The following is a 20,086-nucleotide window of genomic DNA, read 5'->3' as shown; positions in this document are numbered from 1 at the left end:
ATTTTAAATTCAGACCAGGTAAAATAAGATGGTAGACTTATGTAATACATAATATTTAAGTAGAAATACATATAAATCCTCAACAAGCTTGCTAGGCAGTGTACATACCCTAAGTACAAAAGTTATCATATATAGTGAAAAGGTCAAAAGACACAGAATCATTGTCACAAACATTTTTATTTATCGAGGTCAGAATGCTTTTTGAAACAGTGGTGGTGGCTATATGTTTTAATTATTATTAATCCTTCAAGAACACAGGAGTAAAAACCAGTTTCTAGAATCGCATCTCATTCGATTAACGATTCAATTAACCTGTAATTAGCAACCTTAAAAAGAAAAATTGTTGGGTTGTTAAGTCCACGTGAGTAGGTTAAATTAATATTAAATTAATATCTTGTGATAACCTTAGCGCAGCAGGCATTGAAGGAACCTGATTTGCATTGTGAAGTGATGAGATTTGTCGCACCGACTTATTTGTCACGGGGATGCTTTCATCTTAGCTTGCTAGTAGTGAATATATGACTCGTAAAGCATCATGTTGCATACTTAGCTTTAATTAATCATAGAATATAGTATATGTCTAATATAATACAATATATGCTCGGTGCATATACTATTATTCATAAAATATAATATAATGATGTGTATGTTTAATCACTACAGAAAAATCATTGGGTTTTGGATGCACACCGGAGAAGGCGAACCAGTTGTCACCTTGCTTTTTCACCGGAGAAGGCGGGGACACAATTTTTTTTATAAAAAAAAATAAATAATTATTTTATTTAAGTTTATTAAAATAATTATTTTAAAATTTGATAACCGCCACAGCAGCATGTTAATATGTCATCATTTTAGGTTGAATTGCATTATTTTGCATTGTTCGGGATCTAATTGTAGTTTTTTTTTTTTTTTGAGTTCGATGATCCAATTGTAGTTTGTTGTGTAGTTTGATGGCTACTTTAGAGTATTATGTTTTTGAGTGATGAGGGAACTTGAAATCACTACTCGAGAGTATGCATGCGGTAAATAGTGCTTTTTGATCCTAACTAACAAAGAATAACATTGAGATAAACCAACCTAGATTATTATCTATCTCTAGCTGACTGGCTTGAATCAATAAAATTGATAAATTACTTTCGTGAGAGTTGAATTTATAATATTGGGACTCTATACTGAATCATATAAATAATTAGAGCGTATTAAGGAACAAAAGTACATTAAGAGGGGGGACCCATATCACGTCTCGTCAATGGACTGAAGGGTGTGTGATTTTCATTTTTTCTCTCCACTAAGCTCAAACCATTTTAATTTCTTTCACCGAGATTCTTTACATACCCATATCACACCATATACCCTCGTTAAAACACATCCAAAAAAAAAATAATAATGCTTTCATCTGCGTCAACAATCATGAGCATCATCGACGGTCCAAAGGGCTCCGCCGAGGGATCCTCCCGATCCTCCGGCGCCGGAGACCATCCCCAGCCATCGCCGGCGCTAAGCAGGTACGAGTCCCAGAAGCGCCGCGACTGGAACACCTTCGGACAGTACTTGAAGAACCAGAGGCCCCCAGTGTCGCTTTCCCAGTGCACTTGCAACCACGTCCTTGAATTCCTCCGATACCTCGACCAGTTCGGAAAAACTAAGGTTCACTTGCACGGTTGCGTGTTTTTCGGACAACCCGATCCCCCCGCGCCGTGCACGTGCCCTCTCAGGCAAGCGTGGGGCAGCCTCGACGCCTTGATTGGCCGCCTCCGAGCGGCGTACGAGGAAAACGGCGGATCGCCGGAGAATAATCCCTTCGGGAACGGAGCGATTCGGGTTTATCTCCGGGAGGTGAAGGAATGTCAGGCCAAGGCGAGGGGAATTCCGTACAAGAAGAAAAAGAAGAAGAGATTAAATCCAATTAAGGGAATTAATCATCATGATCAGCACCAAACAAATCTGAAGCACTCTACTTAATTACTTGCTTCCTCGTACCCATGAATGGTTGGTAAGTATGTTCAAAATTCAAATCTTACCTTAAACTTAACACTTCCCTCTTTGAAAGTCTTATCTTTATTGATTCTGTGGTAAAATCCATCAAATCTTTCATCACCAATCATGATCTAGGTGGTAAAACCCTAAACCCATAAATCAAAACCCTAGATTTTATCTTGTATAAGATTTGTGCAACAAAGTCATCAGAAAACTGACACCGAATTTACACTAAACGCGTCGTTACTATTTGAGGTTGTGTACTTAGTACACTGACAAATTAAATGAAATGATTAGAAATAAATCAATCTAAATTATTCAAAGCTCGTTGGCTCAAACTAAAAAGTTCAATATGTTTTTCTGAAGTGACTTGAACAATAAATACTAGTATCTTCCAACAGTGCTGTTTTATGATGTTTCTTTATCTGCTATCGATAACATGCAGAATTAGAAACTCTCTTAATTACTCAGCAATTTTGTTTTATTATTATTACTATTTTGTGAAATTAAATTCCTATTTGAAACTATAGATTGACATCCTTCTGGGCCAGAAGGCCCTTACAAGATTCGACACGATTTTGTGCGGCCCATGGCTGACCCTATGCTATATAAACACCATTCTCTGCATGCATATCTATACATATATACGCACAGATTCTGAATTATATTAAATTTAAATTTAATATATTTATTTATATATTTATATTATTTCTTCTACCACTAGTCCCTACTATCTTGATCTAAAATAGATATGATCATCATTCGAAGTTCCAAAGAAAGCCTGGTAACAAAAGATGGAAAAAAAGGTTTAGTTTCTTCTTTCATACATAGGTATAGCTGCTAGCTATGTTTTCTTTCATGCCGTCTGATGATAAAGATTCATAGTCTTATGTTACAAAGAATATAATATATTTCACATGGCTATTTCTTTTGTGTAGGAGCATGCCTATGCTACAAAATGTCTTCAATTCATAGCTAGCCATTAAGTTACCTATATAAGATGGAAAACATGTATGCATGTGCCTACAAAAAACACTTATACCCATCAACTTATTCTATATGATGAAATAAAAAATGTCTATTATTATTGTCACATATGGAGTAGTTGTTCTGGGGATGAATTCATGGAGTTCAGGATATAGTCCGATGAAGTTAGAAAATCTGTATTATCAAAAAAAAAATTAATTTGCAAATATTAAGGTACCTTATATCATGCATGATGCCTAAAGCTATATGTGTATATATATGATAGCTTAGTCTGCATAATCATCCTGCAGCTCTATGTGACTTGTGGTATATATAGTAGCTAAGATTATGATAGTATATATAATTCCTCATTAATGTCTCATTCTTCAATTAATAAAACATTAAACTAAAGAAAACAAGTACTTAGTCATTATTATTGTTCTATTTAATTACAGTACACTTTTGTAGTGTGGAAGTATATTTATGGGATAATTATATATAACTTGGAGAATAATTTATTAGATTTTACCATTGTAGTACATGGTAAACATGTGTGCTTATTGTGGGGGTGCTAATAACATAAATGTTTGCCAATGGTAAAATAAAAATTGTATTTCTGCTTGGAACCTTGCAGTTACCAAGACAAATATCCGACCAACTTGGCTGGAGTTATCCTTTTGCGTTGTCAACTACGAAATGATATGCCAAAAATTCTAAATAATAATAATTGGAATTAATATAAAAATGTACATGATCAAGAAGCTAAATAGTAGTGCCACATAACCATGTAGATTTTTCTTCATCTTCATTTTGATGCATGTCCACTTTGCCCCATGCAATATTTAAATTAAATGTTTTATAAATTATTTCACAAAAAAAAAAAAAAAATTATAGGAAGCTAATCACTATACTCATTGCATGCAGGAGCTCTCTTGACAAGTTGGAGTTGCAGACCATCTGAAAATGAATTCCCCATTTCAATTTCAATACCTACTATAGCTTGCTTCTCTCTTTGCCAATGAACTTGTTGTCTAGTAATACAAGACGTACTGGACTTTAAGTTAAAATACCATGACAATTAAGTCTTTTTAATTTCAAGCAATTTATTAATACCCTTCCAAAGAATTGCAAGAAATTGCTCTCCAGAGATGGAAAAATAACAATTTTCTTCTCCAGTATAAATTGCATCAAAGTTCTTGCTACTGTAAAATTAAACATCATATTAGCATTCATATACTTGGTTAATAATTACCATTTGCTACGAATTTAATATGATTTTATGCTTGTTTTGTAATAATTATAATTTTCTTTTTATTTTGAGAATATAAATAAATTTATTTAAAAAGAAGATAGGCGCAACTCACTGAAAATCAAACGTGAATGTATGAAAGAACAAAAGGAAACCCTAGAATGAATGCTAAGACTAAAATTAAAAGACTCGGTATTGTAGTGTTAACTGTCCAAATAACTTGACTAGAGATTTTTTCCAATCTTGAATTTATTCTGTATGTGATTTAATCACTGGTTTAGGCTCACCTGCTGGGGGTGGGGTAACCTATTTGATACGGAGTAGAATCCAGTTTTGAAATATGGGCTAATTATATATGTTGACTGGGTTTTGAAAGGAATCAAATCTTATTGATAGCCCAATATATCAATTAACAGTCAATGACAAGTTTGGTCTCGCCATATCAATTAACGATGTGGATATCCTCTTATCCATAATCAACACAAACGATCTTAGGTTTGATCCACTATAATTAATACATGCATATATACATATATAGAAATACACACACACACAAACATACATGCATGTACCAGCCAAACTATATGTTGTGATCGACTGAATTGACCTAAGGACTAAGGTTGGTTTGTGTTACTTGGGAAACCTATCATGCTTGAAAATGTCGCTTAACGTGCCGCCAACGTAACATATAAAGATAGTTTTTTTTTCTTTCCAAAATAAAAAAGAGAAAATTATATTTGATTTCCCACATTTCATATTGGATCAATATTCGTGAGCTTATGAAGAGGCTATGGAATTGTCATTTGTATCATATTTATCTAAAAATAAATTTTAGTATCAATTAAATGGCAACACACGTCGACCCTAAATTCTTTAATTAGTCTCCTTGTCCAGAATGTTACTATGATGGGGTTGACATATTTTAGTAGCGAAATATATAAGGATTACTTAATATAAAAGAATTGCAACTAACCAAAAGCCTAATTTTCTCTCAGACAATTCAGATATCTATAGACTACAATTATACATACACACACAAGACACAAGCTTTCTGTGTGTTGGAGATTAAAGTGCCATTAAAAGAAAATTAAAGTTGGCAAGCAAAGCAAATGGAAATGACTGATTAATGGATGAAGACTGAAGGGGGTGGGGTGGACCAGTTGAGGTTTGTATTATTATTGGGCCTGCAATGAACTTTACATTGATGGCGACTGAGTTATCCGTTCCCCATGTGTTCAAAAGCTGACATCCAGATTACCCTGCTACTATAAAATATAAATACAACTTTTTGTCACAACACAAAAGGGAAAACTAATTAAAGAATAAAAAATTAAATAAATCTTTTTAATTTAGCTTCCCTAGACAGTCAAGATCATGTCACGATTTCATTATTATAATCAAGTAACTTTGAGGAGAGATTTTAGTATATTCAAGATTTTATTCAATTTTGTTTTTGAAAGTTATAAAGTTGATATTTGATAATAGTCACAATATATTGCCATATTGGTGTTTTAGGATTTAGGAACATAATTACAAGTGATTTGATGAGTTACTTGCTTCTTGTATAACAATTTTAGAAAATTAAAAATTAATTTCATAAAAAATATTAAAAGTTTAGATGTTGATATGACAATATTCGTTAATTATATTAAGTATGATATATGTCAATATCACGTTAGTGATAGATTAATATTTCTGACAACTTTACGAGTTCAATAATGACAAGGTTATCTATAATATTTCAATTTCAAGAGCATAGGAACAAAATTTTTAAAATAGTACCAAACATATATATATATTGAATTAGGACCATTGTTTAATTATTATTTAGTTATATAACTTTAATTTTATGAGTTGAGTCTGCTCAAAGATGTCTCAATTGCTGACAAAATGTTACATATTGAATTAAAGAATAAAGATTATACATTGAATGGATATGCTAGCTTTAATATTTAGTAATAACTTAAGTGGAATCTAATAAATAATTATGAACCAAAAAAATATAGTATAAGATCATGATAATGTCAATTGTCTTTTAGTATGATATTTTGTATAGTGTAGCCGTGTAGGTATATGAAGAACCCAAGTGTATAAATCAAGTTAAAAGATGGTATTATTTGGATATAGAATTCTTAGTACAGAGTATTTGTTGAGGCTCTCAATAATAAGTCAGAAAGTATCTAGATAATATCGATTCCAAAAGTCTGCTTTTCTTCGAAGGGTTCATCGATTTTTATAGTGTTGGGTAAGGGAGCACATACTGGGACTCTTGCCAGCAATGGTATGCAACGCTTATCTACAACTCAGTTAATGGAACAACTAAAATGGCACTTCACGGATCATTTGTATATCCCGGTATGACCAACTTCCTAGTCTGGCATGTCTAGAAGTGCAATCCTGTGATCGGACATAATAAAAAATCAATGTACATATTAAGTATATCCCTATAACATAAGGATTTATTTTATACTCTACTTTTCCTATTAAAGAAAATAAATATAATTTTGGTTTCATTTCGTCACCGAATGCAGCACTAGCGACAATTTTGAACTACTGCCACTTTGCCATTCTATTTTAAAATAAAATTTTTAAAAAATGGAAGTACAATAAATTATTAATGCCCAATATCATATCACAATAATATATCCTGGTTTTGTTGTATCTTCCAAGTTCTCTTCCCATTGATTTGGAGCTTAGCTATCATATACCAACTCCATCTTGACTGGTCGAAAGAAGAATCTCTCAGACCATATACGATTCTATAATATAATGCATTGAACTTGATGAAAATGTAAAGGGATTTAATTAATTTCTTCAAAATGACAAAGAATTTGTTGAAAATTAAATACTAAATGTACTTTTAAAAATATTACCCATATATATATATATATATATATATATATATATATATATATATAATGTTTTTATTGGAAGTAGAAATATAAAATAATAATAATAATAATAATAATAATAAATTTTGAACCAATCGATATAAGCTATAGAATAAAAACTAGAATAAATGTAATATTACACAGTTAAAAATTATTATTGATATGTGACGTCTTGTAATGCGTGACAATGTTATGGATAAATTATTCGTTCAAGTTGAATTATTTATCAATGTTTTTTTTAAAAAAAAAATCTTGAGAAATAAATTAAAATAGATGCAATTATTAAAAATGAACAAAAGACTCCAAGAAAACATACCAAAAGGCGGAGACAACGACCCAAATTGATAAAGGTAAAGCGCTGAGTCACTTTATATTTTTTTATTCACCATTTGATAAATAAAAACATACAACTCCATAACTTTTTTTTTTCTTTTAATTCCTTTTCTTTTAATACAATCATTAAACTCAAGAAGAGCTTTTATAATCTCTCTTATATCTATAATAATGTAAAAAAAAAAAAAAAAGGCTGATGGGTTTAATCAAGTTAAGAATACTACTTTTACCCTTTTATAGTATTAAAATACGTCACAACAAATATTTATGTGAGTGAATAATTATTGTCAGAACCAAGTTTTTATCTCTATAACAAAAGTTATAGTTAATAGTGAATAAGGATGATAATTTCAACTGCCCCTTCCGGAGAATATCCACCCGATTTCACTCCGCATGATTCTAATATTTTTGGGTGACAAAGGGTGGTGGACTAGGGCTTGATCTACTTAATAAATTAAACCCGCAGTAGGTCGGGTTAGATTCGTGTTTTATATACAAAACTTGCCTAGAATCCCAACAGACCTAAGGATCATGTGAGAACAGTACCATAGGAGAGAAATAATAACTAATCTCAGCCTTACATCGGTAAAAATTCAATGCATCTAATCGTATTTTTAAAAAAAAAAAATATGCAGTGACATTTTTGTAATTATCATTAACTTCACTATCCAAACTTAAATACTTAAATATGCAATTTTTTTTTGAAAGGTAAACTTCATTAATTAAATATGCAATTTTTAACAACTACATTTGCAAACCTAGTAAATTTTATAAAATCAACGAAAAAGCTAAATTTTAAATTTAAATCGTAAATGCTAGACCTTAAGTATTAAAAAGTGAACCACTAAACGAAATAAAACTGAAAACTCAATCATAAACTCTAAAATTAAAACTCTAAGTGCAATGCACTTTCGCATTTTTGCAAGTGCAATCTTTTAATACTAAATATACAAAAGAGAAAATTTCACTTTTGACTCTATGACTATTGGGATCTTATTAATTAATTGCAGTCCACAAATTTCAAAACTATCAATTTAGTATCTTAATTAACTATTCAATTTTTCTCAATTTCAGTCACTCCGATTAAATTGCCAGCTAAAACTCATCGAAAGATTTTAATATGTAAAATAATGAGGATTTTTGTCTTTTTGCTTCTATTTTCTTTCTTCTCCATTGGGTTCTTCTCCGATGAGGTTCTCCACAAAATTCAACCCCTCCTCCTGCACCGTAGACACCCCTGAGTGGTTGAATTTTGTGGAGAACTTCATCGAAGAAGAACCCATTGGGGAAGAAAGAAAAGAGAAGCAAAAAGACAAAAATACACTCATTATTTTACCTATTAAATTTTTGGGTTAGTTTTAGCCGGTAATTTGACTAGAGTGTCTGAAATTGAAAAAAAAAAATTGAATAGTTAAGGTACTAAATTGACAATTTTGAAACTCGTGAGCTGCAATATATTAACAAGACCCCAATAGTTATAGGACCAAAAATGAAATTTCTCTAAGCAAAATGTTAATACTAAATGTGAACTTGACAAAATCTAAGAATTGCAAATTTTAATATTGAAGTTTGCAAAGTAAATTGGTGATAATTACGAAAATATCACTGTATTTAAAAAAAAATTGATATATAGGATTCGTCCAATTTTTCCAAATATAAGGTTTAAATTGGTTATTATATATATAATAGTAACATAAGTACTAGTATGTAGTTAATTATAAAAGTTTAATTTCTATAACTTTTTAATATTTTTATTTCTAAACTAATAAATTTACTTTTAAAAAGTTAACAATTTAGTTATTATATTTGAATATTTCTATTGTTTTATGTTTTAATATAACTAGTGAATTTTATAATTTTATTATGGGTAAGTAATTTAAATAGTATTTAAAATTTTTAATAAGATAACAAGCTAAGTGATGTGTAACTGTAATGGACACCATCCAACACCCGATGGGGCGGGGTGAGTTTTGAAAAAAATTCACCTGTTGCGAGTTGGGAATGGGGGTGGGTGGAAGAAGTATAATAAGGTAGGTCGGATGGTGGAGGATGTAACTTGATAGACAATATACATGTGGATGTATCCTAATGGGATCGGTCTGAACCAACCACGGTTTTCGATCCAAACGAGTGCTTGGTAGACTCCACTTCAACCCATGTCACACTCGTTCCTGACTGGACTTGACTGAGATGTTTAGTAATGTGACCGGTCGCTAAGCCTTTTACCCCACGATTAAGTAAAAAACACTCATCCATAGACAAAAGATTAATCATATCACATCCCATCACCTTTTCTGTCTTATGGACACTTGGCATGGTGATTATATATGATCGCCGAACCTACGCTCAACATGTGTAAGACATGCAGAAGGCTCAGAATGCTCACCCCACCCGGCCTCGCCCATAAAAGGTGCATTATTTGCTAGAAGGAGGGACTTTTTGATTCTTTCCCCACTTTAAACACTTTTAACCACATTGTATTGACTTGCTGATCTCATAACTGATCGTTGTAGTTATATTCACCCATCGCCCGAGTCTAGACACATAAGGCTTCGAGACTACTTTCCCGATCATATACCGTAATATTTGTTACATCATAGCCCTCCCCAACCCACCCTGACTCATTGTCATTCCTAATAGTAAATACATAACTTTTATGTTTTGATGTGATCATAACATCAAAAAGAAATTTTGAATTTTCGATAGAAGCCGACTTGAAATATTTGATCTTAGGTGCATTTCTCTATGGAATAATTGTTTGGATATGACCATGGTTGAAAAAAAAAACGCTAGGCAGGCGCCCGTGTATTTGTTTTTATTTTTTTTAAATTTTGTTTAAGTATTTTTAATTTTTCAAAGACTAATAATTATAAACTATATAGTACTTTAATAGTTAACATTAAAATATTAAATATTAACCTAAAAAATATCTAGAGTTTGAACAATTTAGAATTATTTCGTTCAAAATGATATTGTTTTAACTAAAATAACTCATTTAAAAAAAAAAGGACAAGGCTGACTAGGCGGCCTAGTCAGTGCCTAGGCGGTCTAGTTAGCGCCTAGGATGCCTAGGCAGTCAGTGCCTAAGCGGCCTAGGCGGCCACCTAGACCACCGATTAAGGTGATATGCTAGGCAGTTGGCTGGCGCCTAGGTAGGATTTTTGCAACACTAGGTATGATTAGACAACTACCAATATCTATTAATGTCTTTTCTTATTTCTTTATACTTACTTAGTAGTTTACAGTTTACTAGTATACAACTATCCAAACCTTCGTCCAACAATCTCCAATTTCTTTATACTTATGTAGTAATCAACATTGCGTTTTGATAACATGATACTAAACTCAGTCCTCTTAACCCCTGCCAAAAAAATGGTCAAAGATCGATCATTTACTACTATACCAAAAGATTTCTTTATGGTTGGGTAGCAATTAAAGCCACGTTATGCTGGACTCGACCGTCCAAACTACCATCGAATATATATATATATATATATATATATATATATATATATATATATATATGCTCCAATAAAGGGCAAGGCATGTAATATTCATATACGGGCTATTTCAATATGAGGGGCATCCCCGCGTGAAGATAATAAACATGGCTAGGACCTAACCATATATATGAATAAAAATGGAATTTTCAGGTTACATACCCTAAAGAAGTGCTTAAACACGTATATACTTTTTATCAATACTAGGGCGACCCTCTTTTTCTTTTTTTCTTTTTTTTTTTCCTTCAATAGTGGAAACAGGGAAAAGAGCGGCTTCCCCTATCACAGTTTCTGAAACAAAAGCAAGAACTGTTGAGTTGACTTTCCCGACGGTCTAAACCGGGTATTCACTTCTAGTCTCTCTGCTTCCATTTGACTGATGCCATTAAAATGAGAGCGGTGCAGCGGCAGAGGCGACATTAGTTGCAGCTATCACTTATAACTTTTAGCATAATGATAAGCGTTTGATCTTAACAATTGGTATCAGAACAGGTCACAAATTTAAATGATCTGACAGGTGCTCCTGGAGCCGGTAAGTGAGACAATAATTGAATTAGTCTGATACATAATATTTCATTTGAGGCAATAAATTATGGACATAAAACTTATAAGCTCCCATTTGTCGAGATTAGTCAACGAGTAATTGTTATGGGAAAATCATTACCATTCTTAGGCTTGGGGTCACAATTGAGGAAATTCTTATATATGGTCTCCAACTCTTATATGGATGGAAAGGAAGGTTGTGTTTTTTAGCTTTTGGAAAATTTCAACTGATAAATGCTGGCTTCTATATGATTATATTCCTCTCCTTATGGCATCCATTCTTGATCCAATAACTCAAACAGATTCCAATGATTGTGCCTCCAATTAGTGGGGGAGTTTCAGAAACTCAAATAAGGATCAGAACATATATAATGGGAATGGGATCATCCACAACCCACTATACGAAAATTCAACCTTATCAACATACAACATCAGCCCACACAAACCTTAGTAAAATACATAAATAATGTCGGTTTTCCTTAATTAAGCAAATCTTTTAATGTTTATGTCAACCTTATGCAAAATTTATAATATTCACATTGCTGAACAGAGGCTTAGAGACTCAAGTTCAACATTATGTCATCTAAGCATGGTCTTAACTGCTACGCAAACATAACGAAATAAAGTTGTGCCATTGCTCCTAACATAACTTTTTGGAAACACAACGGGGGACCCAAAACCAAAACAAAGCAGCAGCTAAGTGTCCAACAAAACAAAGCGCTGCGTACAAATACCAATTTGGTCATAATCAACCCAGTTTCTACAACCTGGGGGCTCGTCAAATTCAATCCAATCCGTCGCCTCAAAAAACACAAGCTTAGCCAGCCCATCCGCCACCTAATTTTGCTCACAATACACTATATGATCTTGCCCTCTCCCTCTTCAATAATCTTCTTCCTGAGGTGATTGAAGATGGTATCCTGACCATTTCTGACCGAGAATTTGACATTCATGGAGTTGGCAATAACCTCCTCACTATCGGTCTGGATTTCGCAGTCCCCGCACCCCATCGCCAAGGCCTTTCCAAGGACGACGCAGTGTGAACATAACTTTTAGCACATTTATAAAGGCATGATCCTAACACACATTGAGCATACAAATACTTGTTATTTTACGATTTAGATTTAACGTTGAATCTTGGGATTACAATCAATCGTTGTTTTTGTTAAAGGGAAAAAAAAAAAAAAAAAAAAAAAAAAAAAAAAAAAAAAAAAAAAAAAAAAAGGTTGAACGAACAAGTGAGGTTGGAGACAGTGGAAGGGTCGAAGTCGCATCAGAAAACAACTTTCCAGGATGCTTTGGGTATCAGAAAATAATTGTATTGTAGTCATCTCGAAGTCTGAATAGAACATAAGAAAATGCCTTAAAAGACATCTTCCCACTCACTCGCTAGTGCAACCTACAATTGCATTATTCTATGCTTGAAAACAATTTTGTGGGGACACTTTTTTCCATCAACCTCAAAGTTACTTTTATTTTTTATCTTTCCTTTTACCAATAATATAATTTTTTTATTTTTTAAAAATAAAAAAGCCAGAGTTCACTTTTCTGGAGGCCAGAAAAAAGGTCATGATGTTCTAATCTAAAATCTTGTTGATTATAGTCATTTTATCCACTAAGGAATATTAAGACATGATTATCATCATATCACTATAATTAATCACTATATATTATCTTCACAAATGTCATTGCCTAGTTCGTGACCTTTTGCATCACCAATCATTATTAGTATTATTATATTATTAATTCATTATTATTAAAAACACTTGTTGTGAATTTAGGCTTTAAAAGTGTTCAATTTTATTGAATTTTGATATGTATATAGACATTGCGTCAATGCCAACAGATAGATATAAATAACTTGAAAAATATTATTTGCACTAAAATTTTACATTTAACATGACTTATGATAAATATCTTAATTATTGTATTCTTTTTATATGTATAGTTCCTTTGAACTAGAGCCCTTGTCAGATGTTGATTGCATGAGTTTTTTTTTTGTTTTTTTTTTGTCAATATAAATCTTGGTCCATGGTATAACAATTGTTCATGAGTCGGCTAATTATGTTGCACATTAATTAATCAAAAGTTTTTATATGAATATTGAATAGAAGTAACATTATCAATTCAAATGGAGCTAACAGTGGGTGACCAACAAAAGTTGATTTTTTATTTTCGTTCAACAGTAACACCAAATCTTAATTAAATTATTAATTCCATAACCAATTACACAATTAGACCAATTCCCCATGCCACTCCAAGCCATTGTCCATTGAGTGTATTATATTCTTGGGTTTAATCAAGATATAGGAGATGGTGAAATGGTAAAATCGAAATTACATATATAATGTATAATAACTCATTTAGCTCTTTGTTTAAGACTGTAATTATTTATATTATGAATATGATCAATTTATATACATCAATTTTAACCAAAGATCCAAGTAGTACAATGTTCAAAGATTATACTATAAACTTCGACATATTATTATTTTCATCTATGCTCTCTTATATACAAGAATAAAAAGGAAAAGATAAAGGATGTTGAATATCGAGCTTCTTAGAACCCTAATGGATAATTATATTCAAGAAAATGAATATGATTCACTCGCAGTCTATGCTTCCAGCTAATGACCCATTGAGTCATTGTGATTCACCATCTTCACAAATATTGTTGGGTCGAAGAATGAGCTCTGAGGTGAGGGATTTCGAATTGTGTGAGCCCAGGGAAATGAATATGAAACAAGGAAGATTAAAAAGAACAAAAAAAAAAAAAAAGGACCAAAAGACTATGATTCACTTGGAGTCTCGGAAATGCTCTCTAGATGAGGTCTCCAGACGCCGACACGGCCGCGCCGGCGATCTCTCTGGGCCGTGGAAAGCTTCTCCGACAGAATCTCACTCAAGTACTGATCGGAGACGATGACACCGGCGGCGGCAGCGTTCTGCTTACTCCGCCGCTTCTGCTCAACTTCCGGCGACGAGGACCGCTTCTTTTTGGCGGAGGAGGATTTCGCGCGGGGTTTCTCCGGCGCCGGAGACAGCACCGGGATGAGGAAGTAAATCTTGCCGCGCTGGAGATGAGCCTCCGGCGGGACCACGACGATCTTGGGGCACGCGCCTTGGTCGCCGTCGACGACGGAGCGGGAAGACGGCTTCTTAAGGACGTGTTTGGGGTGCATTTTCATGATCTCCGCCGCCGTGACGTCGCCGGTGATCTCCTCCACTCGGCCGTTGGTGTGCACTATGCGTATCACGTCAAGAACTCCGCATGGCAGAATGCAAGCTATGCAACATCTAAGGGCGTTTTTCATAGTTTTTTTCTTTTTCTTTTTCTTTTCTTTTCGCTTTCTTTCTGTATCTCATATGAAGTTTTGAGAAGAAGAAGAAATGGGAGAGGAGAAAGCTATGGGGAGAGAGGAGAGGGGTATTGAAGAACCCTCGTGGGGGAGGGTATAAATGTACAATTCGATCTATGAATATCAATCTCAAACTTAGTATAGATTTTTGGTGGAAATGATGATTTTTTTATTTATTTATTTATTAACGAGGTAAACCCCACTCCTCACTATGTGAGTATGTGGGTAAAGCCCTCGCCCTGTGACCCTAGCCGGCAAAGAGCCACAAGGAGGTAAATCAGCCTAGGTTACCCATAGCTGACCGGCACAAACTCAAGGGCTTGAGTTTTTTCGTTTATATATTCCATGTGGAGAATTATCATTATTATTATTATTCTCCTCCTCTCTAGTCTACTTTAATCCAAATAAAAAAATCTCTAAAAGTTTAGTTTTATTTAAACAACTTTTAGAATTTTTTATTTACATAAAAAATCATAGCCGCACACTTTTCATGGTTGGAAAAATTACTTTATGTTGTTCATAGATGATCATCTAAAACCAAGTTCGATTCTGGGATTACCAAACCAATTGTTCAACAAACTCAATTGGGATAAATAGAATAATTACTCGACTCCTTGAACTCTTTTGAATATCAAAAGGTGGCAGGATCATATATCGAAGAGTTACCATTACGCCAAAAACTATATCTAGTAGCGAATGCGCGACCTACTGTGATGCCAATTGTTACAATCAAATGCTTACCACTACGCTAAAAATTATAGTTAGTAGCAAATACGCAATTTTATTTTATTATACTTGCGTTGCAGTCAACGCCACGTTTAGATGGTAACTGGTAAGATGCTGGACTTAACTCATCGAGCCACTGCCCTAAAAGGTCTAGTTTAATATATATATCCGCCTTAAAAAAATCCCTTTGTTTTTCAAAAAATAATTGTAAATGGAATGAGGGTGGGGTTGAAATCTATATATGGCATGAATAATTGCACATTAATGCACCTCATCCTGTAATTTGCCTTTTGGATCTATAATTCGTGGGACCTTTACAATCCGACCGGGTCTCGTTGATCACCCATTCTCTTTGTCCTTCAAAATATTTAGTTGTTTTCTATATTGTGATTGAGTTGGATATGTTTGCACAATGTTTGGAGGATCTTGACTTAGATTTTGGTATACATGAATTTAATTCCCATCATTTTAACATTAAATGGTAAAAATCTTATATTAATGTATTAAATCCTTCTTAATGAATAAATATGTCACAATCATGTAAAATTATTGTTAACATATTCTATTAAAGTAAAAGAGTTAATCTTATTATGGTGCTTGGCAAACTTCCGTTGCCGAGAATTGAACCCGGGTCTCCTGGGTGAAAGCCAAAAATCCTAACCACTGGACAACAACGGAGGACTATTAACATGTTTTCACTATACATTTTATTTGACCAAAAATTAATATTTCACTAATTTTTGGGTGCTAAAACTTGACACATGTCAACAAATGATGAAGTTCTTCCCTATTTGGAGTAGGTGAGGATATAGTATTAGTGTAATAAGGGTCCTATGTCGGAAAGAATTATGTATAAATGCGAGAGAAAGGGAAGGGTTTGTTTGGAATTTAGCTGATGGAGGAAGTGTAGAGAAAGCAAAAGAGGAAATGGGGGCATATGCAAGAGATAAACTTTCTTCTTTTTGAGAATAGGGTTTTTTATTTTTAGTGATGTGTCTTGCAAAATCCCCAAGCAAGATCATGTGAGATATGTGGTGTTGATTTTCATTGGGAAAATGAGGGGTGTGATGGAGAAACTCACTCTCCCTACCTTTCACTTGTCTCCATTGTCTCTTGGTAGTGGATTTTGGTTTCTCGAGTGCTTTGACTAGTGTGAGATGAATGAAGTTGGTTGTCCTATTGACCACCATTTCAAGAATTGAAGATGGATGCATTTCATACCCAAACCAGCCATGTGCTTTTATATCATTACCCAAAGTTCTATAGTCAAGATGCATACCACCAAATCTCTACTCCGGCAACCTGCATATTCAAGATATGGTGTTTTGTACTCATATAGACATTTCAGTTCATTTCTGATCAGTGATACATTGTGGGTAAAAATACAACATCGAGTTTGACAATTAAACCCAATATGTCGGGTTCTTTGTAAGCACCAGACACTAGTCCTTTCACCTAATAGGTCGCTGAGTCACTGCAATTCATTATTCTATCAAATTGGGGTGTAGAGTACTACGACGAGACCGGACAATATTTGGTGTTTCAATCCAACTTCTTTTTCTTTTTCTTTTTGAATTCTTCGGAGTCCTAGGTGATTACCCATTGTACTTGTAGGCCGGTTTTAGTGAATTCAAATGGATATCATGACACACATAAAATGATAAAATGATGAATCGAAAAGAATTGCATAGTGTGAATGATTTGATGTGTACTGCATTTTGATTTGGACAATTGTGCTTAGGATGGTAGCTATGCCATAATTGTGATTAGACAAATATAAGTTAAATTCAGTTAAATTCAGTGGATTTGTTGATCTTTGTCAAAAGTTTCCTCTTTAGGTCTTCACACAATATAATTTCAAATCTAGAACTAGAGTTTGAAAAGAAAAAAGTTTAGGGAAAGAAAAAGTTATTCAAATTCAAGATATAATAATATATATATTGAAAAATCTACTACTCCAGTTGGGACCAGGTTATCCGCTACTATCTATAATCATGTATATTATTTTTTTATTGTATTGAATAATCGTATCATGGATTCCAATAATACTTAGTATGTAAATCAATAATAATATATAAAATTAAACTTTATACTATCGGCATTGCATTTGATTGATGACATTAAAAAAATTCATTAATACCTAGAGGGTCAAGTTCACATCATGTCATCAAAATGTGACACTTGTTACTCAAGTATAAGGAATTAAAATTATGTTTTCATTATTGGTTATAACTTTTGATACGGTGGTAAGCGTTTGATATGACAAATATGACTTACGTTTATGAATTGTTCTTGAAGATAAATTCAAATAGCACAAATTGAATTAAGTCATTTTAAATAAAGTGAATAATCTTCAAACTTAACTAAATTCTTTGCATTCTAACTTATATGTTATAGTCAAGGTTAGAGATCTTCAAGTATCTAGGACTCACATTAAATGTATTTTAATTAATTGAAAGTTGAAATAATATTAAATAATCTAGTGTGAAAAGGGTTTCTTCAATGTTAATATGTTACTACATCGTCCCATTTTGTTTGTCTGATTCGGTTAACGAGGCTTGACTAAAGTTATTTTTAATTCAATTTTTTATAATATTAAGTTTAATATTAGTATATAAAATTTATATATTTAGAAACTACATCAAAAGTACTATTAAACGCAAAAAAATTAAATTTACAAATAATTAAAAATTACTAAAGAAAATAAGCAATTAAGAAAGAGTTGATTTGACCAATGAATAGTAAACATGACAAGTAAAATGGAACGGAGGAATATTATTATATTTATAAGATTTTGAAATGCAGTCCTGTGATAGGACACTATCCTATTTTTGAGTGTGACAGGATACTGTTAACTTTGGGCAGCTGCAAGCAATTGAAGGGGATGGGCCATACATGAATGGATGTAGTGAGTTAGTGGGCACCATGTGAGGGATATAGAAGCTGGCCTGGGGGGACTCCCTTGGGTAAGATACATCAAAGGGGAGCCTCATCATGCTTGGGGCAGTAATTAGATTGTGATTGTGGTTGATTAGACCTTAAAAAAAAATTAAGTATGATAAAGAATAAGTTAGTTGAGTTTTGATCACTTTAGACTGTGTTTGGAAACCAGAAAATGAATTTTGAAAAATATTTTTTAGAAAATGAATCATTTGTCAGAAAATGTGTTTGGTTGTATTATGGAAAACCGTCTTGATGTGTTTGGTTTATTTTATGAAAAATGAGTAGAATTGTATAATTAAATATTTTGATTATTTTATTTAAATTATGAAAGTATTTATAATAATATTAAAATAATATTATTTATAAAAAAATGTCGGGGAATCAGAGAGGACTTCTCTGTGGTTTCCGGCTGTGGGAACGAGAGAGGACTCTCTGGTTTCTGATAGAAAAGACAGAGGATTGAGATTTTTCAAATTCGCGCAAACTTGGTTCGAAAAATGACTTTTGGCGGAATTCATTTTTCACAAAAATAACATTGTTTTCCTTTGACCCGAAAAATAATTTCCGTTGACTTCGATTTTCCAAGTTCTCCCACACCGAAAACCCGGTCCAAACATTACATTATTCAAAAATATCTTTCTTAAGGTTGTCTTCATTAAAGTTAATGCTCGTGCAATTTTTTTTTAATTATATAAGACTAAACACTTATCACTACATCAAAAGTAATTATACCTATTAGCTAATATATAATTATATTTCTTTATATTTTTTAACAATCAGCACAACATTTCAATGATAGAATATCGGACTCTCACGTACCACAAATTTTGCAATTGCAGATGATGGTAAAAAGAAAAGAAAATTAGATGGATGAGAGCATGGGATATGATGTGTGATTGCATGCATTATTGGAGAGAAAAAAAAAAGTGTATAGCCCTCCCTTACCATATTGCTTCCAAATCATCTCCTTGAAATCACCAAAAGGGATATTTTACCTCTGACATTTTATTTTTTCATCCTGTCGCATTCCACACTGCTCAGCTTATCCATCTTTTTCATCTGAAAATTCCCTTTGTTTATCTCCCAATCTCTCTCTGACATTATAAAATATAGAATTAATTCTATTTTTATTCCCCACAAAGTCCTTTTAATCCTCAAAGAAACCAAAACGTACAATACATTTTAGAATTAAAAGTGAAACATTTTTCTAATAATAATTAACGGATATAGTTTAATCCATTTTGAACTAAGAGACAAAAAAAAAAGTGATCAAATGTAATTCTCAAAGAAGCAAAATTGGAACTATTGTTAAAGATGGAGTTATGCAAACGAACAAATTAATTTCTTCTTTTTTATTGAGTGATTTTTGTTAGTAAAAAATGATGTATTATTTCAACAAATTACACTAGAAAAGTATCAAATATTCCACAAGAAGGTAAGACTTACACTTTACAATATTTTAATATAATTCAACAAATTAATAAGATATACAAGTAATACATTAAGGATTTTTTTATTTGACTATTGAGACTAATCTTATTCTTCGTGCTTAGTAAACTGAAAGAGTCTCGTGGCATCTCAGACTCTATTTCAGAATCG

General features: G+C 32.7%; 2 protein-coding genes and 1 non-coding gene across 3 annotated transcripts; 1 reads left to right on the top strand and 2 right to left on the bottom strand.

Moving 5' to 3' along the window:
- Positions 1–1,316: 1,316 nt before the first annotated feature.
- LOC116031489 (protein LIGHT-DEPENDENT SHORT HYPOCOTYLS 10-like) lies at positions 1,317–4,191 on the top strand. Its single transcript, XM_031273712.1, has 2 exons — positions 1,317–1,993; positions 3,868–4,191. Exon 1 carries the CDS (start codon positions 1,387–1,389, stop codon positions 1,960–1,962), a length of 576 nt encoding a protein of 191 aa, XP_031129572.1. The 5' UTR covers positions 1,317–1,386; the 3' UTR covers positions 1,963–1,993; positions 3,868–4,191.
- A 9,734-nt stretch (positions 4,192–13,925) lies between these two features.
- On the bottom strand, positions 13,926–14,939 carry LOC116032792. The gene has a single exon (XM_031275510.1). It carries the CDS (start codon positions 14,771–14,773, stop codon positions 14,249–14,251), a length of 525 nt encoding a protein of 174 aa, XP_031131370.1. The 5' UTR covers positions 14,774–14,939; the 3' UTR covers positions 13,926–14,248.
- Positions 14,940–16,150: 1,211 nt separating this feature from the next.
- Positions 16,151–16,222, bottom strand: TRNAE-UUC. The gene has a single exon. It is a non-coding gene; the product is annotated as a tRNA-Glu (tRNA).
- Between the last annotated feature and the right edge of the window lie 3,864 nt (positions 16,223–20,086).

Source organism: Ipomoea triloba, chromosome 10, assembly GCF_003576645.1.
Source record: "Ipomoea triloba cultivar NCNSP0323 chromosome 10, ASM357664v1".
NCBI classification, from domain to species: domain Eukaryota; kingdom Viridiplantae; phylum Streptophyta; class Magnoliopsida; order Solanales; family Convolvulaceae; genus Ipomoea; species Ipomoea triloba.
Note: the sequence above shows the minus strand (reverse complement) of the source record. Positions and strands in the feature narration are given on the sequence as shown.

Coding starts and splice junctions, on each gene's coding strand:
- LOC116031489 (XM_031273712.1), top strand. CDS start 1,387: ATGCTTTCATCTGCGTCAACAATCATGAGCATCATCGACGGTCCAAAG.
- LOC116032792 (XM_031275510.1), bottom strand. CDS start 14,773: ATGAAAAACGCCCTTAGATGTTGCATAGCTTGCATTCTGCCATGCGGA.